The 6,117-nt window shown below is 42.1% G+C and overlaps 1 protein-coding gene across 1 annotated transcript in view; it reads left to right on the top strand.

Annotated features, from left to right (window-relative positions):
- Window positions 1-888: 888 nt before the first annotated feature.
- The window catches only part of LOC142385593 (thyrotropin-releasing hormone-degrading ectoenzyme-like), a 303,046-nt gene continuing 297,817 nt past the window's right edge, over window positions 889-6,117 (top strand). Inside the window, exon 1 of the mRNA XM_075472253.1 lies at window positions 889-3,641. Within this exon, the coding sequence (XP_075328368.1) occupies window positions 3,147-3,641 (495 nt within the window). The 5' untranslated portion in view covers window positions 889-3,146. The remainder of the gene's footprint in view (window positions 3,642-6,117) is intronic.

Below are 6,117 nucleotides of genomic sequence, written 5' to 3'. Positions count from 1 at the left end.
TTAGGGGTGCCCAGCCCCCAGTGCTCACAGAGGCACATTATTTCTCCCTAATTGAGGCGAACTAGTACATTTATCAATTTTGGAGCCGTATTAGTTTTGCTTTGAGTAGTGTTTTCACCTACAACATTCAGTTTTGACCTCTTCATTTTAAAAGACTGTGGCTTGACAGGGATAACAGAGAGCCTGAGACAAATATTGAAGATAACTCAACATTTAATGTGGGAGTAAAGAGTTAAAACAAAAACAAATGCTGGAAAATAAATAAAATGGTCACTAAAATAATGCATCCTTGAGCAAAAAAAAAAAGTGTTTTTGCATAATATAATATTATAAAAATGTGCTGAGCCAGGCGGTGCCGACCCATCTCACGGTGGTGCCTTGGCACCACTAAAAATACCCTAGCCTCGGCCCTGAGTACAAACTGATCTAGTCTAATATACTGTATTGACATTTGTTTGCATATTTTCAATTTCAATAAATCACAGCTCCTATAAAGTGTTTCTGAAAGATATAAATAAATTAAGGGTGCCTGGACTTTTTCACAGCAGTGTATCTTAATGTTTTACATCTTTAAGAACCAGTAGATATAAAACTGTAGATGTGAAGATGAGAGTTAGTGGAGGTTTTAGAGATAAATCTTCACAAAAACCCGACAACAACCACATCTGCTCACATCTACTCAGTTATAATCCAGTCTGTGTGTACGCGCGTGCGACTCGTGGCTTCGCTGTTTTCTTCATTGATTTTTTCTTCGTTAATTTCCTTTTGAATAGTTTGGAGTTCGTGCAGAGACGGAGCAGGACTGAGGAGAAGAGTTTGGTGGCTGCAGCCTCGTTTCAAACACACTGCCCCCCCCCTTCTTCTTCCTCTCACTCACTCGCTCGGTCCGCGCGTGCCTCATGCTTAGAGCAGCAGCTCGTGCTCAAGTACTAACTCACATCGCGAGCGCATTCAAAGCTGAACGGGCGCTGCGACCCTCTTCCTGAGAACCAGCCGCCTCCTCCTGGGTGGATGGAGGGATGCTGAACAGGGGAAGCTCCATCATCACCGCCATCACCGTCAGCTTCATCATCACCGGGAGCAGAGGCAGAGACAGGGGGACACAGGAGCCCTCCGTGGGCTCAAAAAGTTGAGGAAGATTCAGTTGAACAACCTCTTTGGACTTGACAGAAACGTACCCGGTGGTTCTGGAGGCGTTTGTTGTCACTAACGGATTTCCAGCGGTTTAACGGACCAGTGATGGATTTATGACATTCTGCCGGCAACTCATGTGACATCCAGAATGGATTCTAACGGTTCTAACGGTTTCTAACGGTCGTGTAACCGGGACAGTCCCGGATGGACTTGGCGGTTGAGTGACCGGCGGTATAACAGTCGCCTCCCCCCGATATCTAAGAGGAACAACGGCAGGTATACGGCAGGTGCTGGCGTCCGAATTTAACGAGGAAATAAACGGATTTAAAGGGAAAACTAAAGGGATCTTCTCGGGGCCATAAGCTATAACTAATCAGCGCCCTAAGAGGTTCCATTCGTCCCGGGGGACCGACCCGCCGTCAGCAGCCCTGCCCGGGGTTGCGCTTCCCGGCGCCGGCAAGGGAGGAGGAGAAGTTGCCGGAGTTTATTTTCCAAAACGCTTTTTTTTCCTGCCTTAACCGGACAATCTCCCAAGACCACTAATGATTGGATAACCTTCATCATTAATATCTGGCTAATTTCAAGGGGAAGGATTTTCTCTTAACAACGACGGGTTTTCACCTTTTTTTCCGATTCCCCCCAGATTGGCATCCATTAAATCAATGCTCCCCTTGGTTATCAATCAGTTTTAATCCAGTTTTAATCCGTCAACCAGATGAGGCGGAAAGCGGGGATCGTTTAGAGCTTGTAGACTACTCCAATGAATGATCTCCTCCGCGGTGAAATAAACCCACATGCTGGCTGTAAATTATCCACTTAACCCCCTGAAGACACGAGCGGGGATGGGGGACATAGACAGGGACTGCAGTTAGTTATTACCCCTTATCAGACGTCATTTATCTCCAGTAAAAGCTCGTTCTGTTCGGATATCTGAGACAAACGCACAAACTGGGAGATTTCTTATTTTTAGCAGCACCATGGCACATTTAAACTGCTGATCTAGCTGGATTTGATTTTCGACCAAAAACCAGAAGAAAGTCTAAAATGTCTTAATATGTTTGGGAAATTTGTGTCAAACCCTTTTAAAAAAATGGGAACTTTAGCCTATATAAAACATTTAAACAAACATTTTAGCATGTTATAAATGAATGTTTATTGGAACTAGAACTATGACAGAAAACTTATGTACTAATTCAATTATTACTTATTAACTACTAAATTCAAAAAGTTGTGTATTACAAAAATCTAATATTCTGTAAAGTATTCTAATCTCTAAAATCATCATAATGATCCCATTAGAGTGGTAAGGGTTTATTTATGCCTTATTGTGGGTCTAGGTAATCTTTAACTCAGAACAAATGAACTTTCCAGTCATCTGGAGACAATAAACTGCAGTTTTAACTCTCCTGTGTTCGTTTAAGAGCTCAAACTAAAGATTTCCACGATCCTCGCTTTGATTTTAATGCAAAATCTGCAAGAAAATTCAGCTAAATTCCGCTTTTTCCTCTGCATGCGAGACCTTCTCACCTTTACCTGTGGAGGTTTAGACTTTAGTTTGCCTATTTGATTTCCTGTGAAAGCCTATGGATGGTACGCTCACTGTATAGCCACATCCTCAACAGCATACCTCCTCCTCTTTCTCTCTCTCAGCCCCCCTGTACTCTTGAAATCGAGCTATGCAGCATTGATTTTTCTCCTCCTCACCACAAAACCAAAATGCACATGACCATCGCATCCTTTCTGGTTTGTCAGTTTTGTTGACTGAAATGTAAGAAGTGGCGCGGTGTTGATTTTCCATCTGGAGTCAGAGCTGAAGGACGTTCATAGCGTGAGAGGTTCAGGCTTTGAGAAATAGAACTGCTGGATTTGCAGCTGCATAGGCTGAGAACTGGGGATATTTCAAGGGAAAGCAAATCTGTCAACGAGTTGAAATCGGAGCTGAGAATAAACTAATGTTTTTGTTTTTGAGCTCTGAGCATTTTGTTGCCCTCATAGCAACATTTTTCTACTAGATGGGACTAAACGACAGCAGCCCAGGTGCCATGCGAAACGGCCGCGGTCTTTCAGACCAGTGGGCCGAGTCGGTGGTGGTCCGGCCTCGAACCACGGAGCGCCACATCACAGTGCACAAGCGCCTGGTGCTGGGCTTCGCCCTGTCCATCCTCACCCTCATAATCGTCACAGCCGTCGCCGTGGCGCTCAGCCTCCGCTTCGACGACTGCGACGAGCGAGATCGCAAAGGACCGGCTGGGGAGATGGGTTCCAGGGGTTCCGGGGGGTCGGGAAAGTTGAACGGGAGCAGAGGGGAGAGGACGGGGGACAGAGGGGATGAGGAGGCGGTTCAGCCATGGAGGAACTCACGGCTGCCAGGTTCAGTTAGGCCACGGCATTACGACCTGCGGCTCGCCGTCTACATGGACAACTTCACCTTCTCCGGGGAGGTCAGCATCGAGCTGGAGTGCATCAACGCCACCCGGTTCATCGTGCTGCATGCTGATCGTCTTGAGGTATGTCTGCCTGCGTGAGCACAGATTTGTGTTAGGACTTTGGCAGACAGAAGTTTCTGTTTGTGAGCTTATAGGGATACCACCTGCAACATATCAAGAGTGGAGGATAAATTCAGTTTAGTGATGTGACCGTCGGAAGCCTTAAAAGCTACCCGAGATTTCCAAGTTCCCAACACTCCTGCAATGGATGTCAAACTGTGCAAAAAACTCCACAGACATCTTCACAATAAAAATGAACTTTCCAGTCATCCGGGGACAATAAATTGCAGTTTTCACTCTCCCGTGTTTGTTTAAGAGCTCAAACTGAAGATTTCCATGATCCTCGCTTTGATTTTAATGCAAAATCTGCAAGAAAATTCAGCTTAATTCCAAGTTACAAGTTTAACCCTTGTGCGGTCTTAACATTCTGTTTACTCCCCTTGTCCTACGGGTCAAAAATGACCCGCCCTACCAAAGCCCCAAAGTAAAGCAACTTAATTGAATTTTAAATCCAAAATCTATGTTGTGTGATGAAACCACCTGTTATTTATCTATTCAACTCAATTCAATACATTTTTTTTATCATGTATTTTTTGTTACACAATACAAAAAGACAATCACCAGTTTTCAGGATTACACTTTCTTTTTCTTTTTTACCACAAACCAACTGTCAGTTGGACCAACAGTTTTCTTGTTTTCTCAGTTTTCTTTTACATAATAAAGGTTTATTATTGGTATTATATAAATGTGAAGTAATTACTTCTGAATTAATTATATTGAAAGGGAAAAAAACTGAACTTTTTTCTGGTGTTTAAATGTTTTTATAATTCACGGGTCAAAAATGACCCATAAGACATATCGTACAGATCTTTGTACCCCAGTGGTGTACAGGCACATGGAAACATAAACAAAAATTAAGGTATGATTTTTTTCTAATGATGGGGAAGAGTCATAAAATTTCAAGTTGGAAAAAGATAGTTTAAGGTATTTTTTCTACAGCTAAACATGGTAGTGGCTCACTTTTGACCTGCAAGACAACAGAAGGGTTAAAGCTTTGGACCTGATTTGAAAAAAATCTGAGTCAAGACAACAAATCTGAGGAAGGGACTCAAATACAGCCCTGATTCAACTAGACTGAATGATAATAACCAAATTTGAAGGTTATGAAACCGTTTCCAAATTGCCATCAACCCAAACATACCAGAACAGAATTGGCCTCACTGTCAGCAGGTCGTACCTCATTGTAATCCCTCAATTTTCTCCTCACATCAACAGGAATAATTTAAGATTTTTTCCTTTTTAATCAAGATGTAGAGAATGGTGAATATTCAGACATCCGACTGATTGACCTTCAGCTCTAAGACCCACCTGAGCTCACGAAACTGGGCTGCATACAAAACACCCGATTGTAAAGAATGGATAAATGATCTTTTTCTGCCGCTATTACATTGTCACGTTGAAGTTATTCCCTCCAGCTGCATGCTTAAAATGTGCGTACAGAAATGTTTGGCTTTCATACCAAATCCATGGCATAACATACATGCTACGACATGAGAAACAGCCTGTTGAATTTTAGGTTGAAAACACCTGAAGATAAATGTTTGGCTCCATTTAACCAAAGGGGTTGCAAGTGATGAAAACGACCTGGAGGTTAGAGACAGAAATGTGATTTATGTTGGTTTCTGTCAACTTGAAATGAATTCGGCTAATTTGGAATAGAGCGAGACAATTCCACTAATATGAGATGATATTCAGTTTTATTAAAGTTTTCTGATTGCCGCTTGAGAATAGCCTTTTATGCTTAAGAAGTTTCCTAATTGGGTGAACTGCAGTGAAGTATCTAGGGAGGAGCTATGATGAGAGCTGGTCAAGTCCTCCTAAATGCTAAGGAAAGAAGCTTCAGGGCTTTTGTTAGGTTTCTCTGGACACAGGAACTGCTGGACCATTGCTAATGAAAGAAAGGGATGTTTTTTTTTATTGTATCCCACAAGATTCAAAGCTGCTTGGTTATTTTCATACAGTGGTACTGATGTAAATAAATCAGTTTGCGAAAACAATTTTATTTTTACTCTTTTAATAGTGAAGTAATGTTTCATATTGTCACTTATTATATGAATGTAATTCGTATGAAATAACAACCTAGTGAGAGCGCATTAGCCTTTTTCTGTCGTCGGGAGCAGCAAGGCTCTTTCTTCCCGAGTCCTTTTGAATATCTCTTTCCTTCTTTGCTTTACTTCATGACATTTTCTAACAAGCTCAAGGAAAAGTGTTTTTTTTTCAAAAAGACTAAAGCAGCTTCAGCAGCAGATCGACACCTCTGAATATTTCCTGTGAGGGTACAGTGGATCGAGAAAAGCCTTGCAATCCTTTCAAATTAAAATGGTAAATTCTTTAGGGAGCATGAATGTGCAATGTAGGTTCAATGCATTTCTCTCTATATATTTAGTTTTGTACAAATTAAGGAACCGAATTTCAGATGAGAGGTCAGAGAGCCACA

The sequence above is a fragment of the Odontesthes bonariensis genome, chromosome 8 (genome assembly GCF_027942865.1).
Source record: "Odontesthes bonariensis isolate fOdoBon6 chromosome 8, fOdoBon6.hap1, whole genome shotgun sequence".
Taxonomy (NCBI): Eukaryota; Metazoa; Chordata; class Actinopteri; order Atheriniformes; family Atherinopsidae; genus Odontesthes; species Odontesthes bonariensis.
Note: the sequence above shows the minus strand (reverse complement) of the source record. Positions and strands in the feature narration are given on the sequence as shown.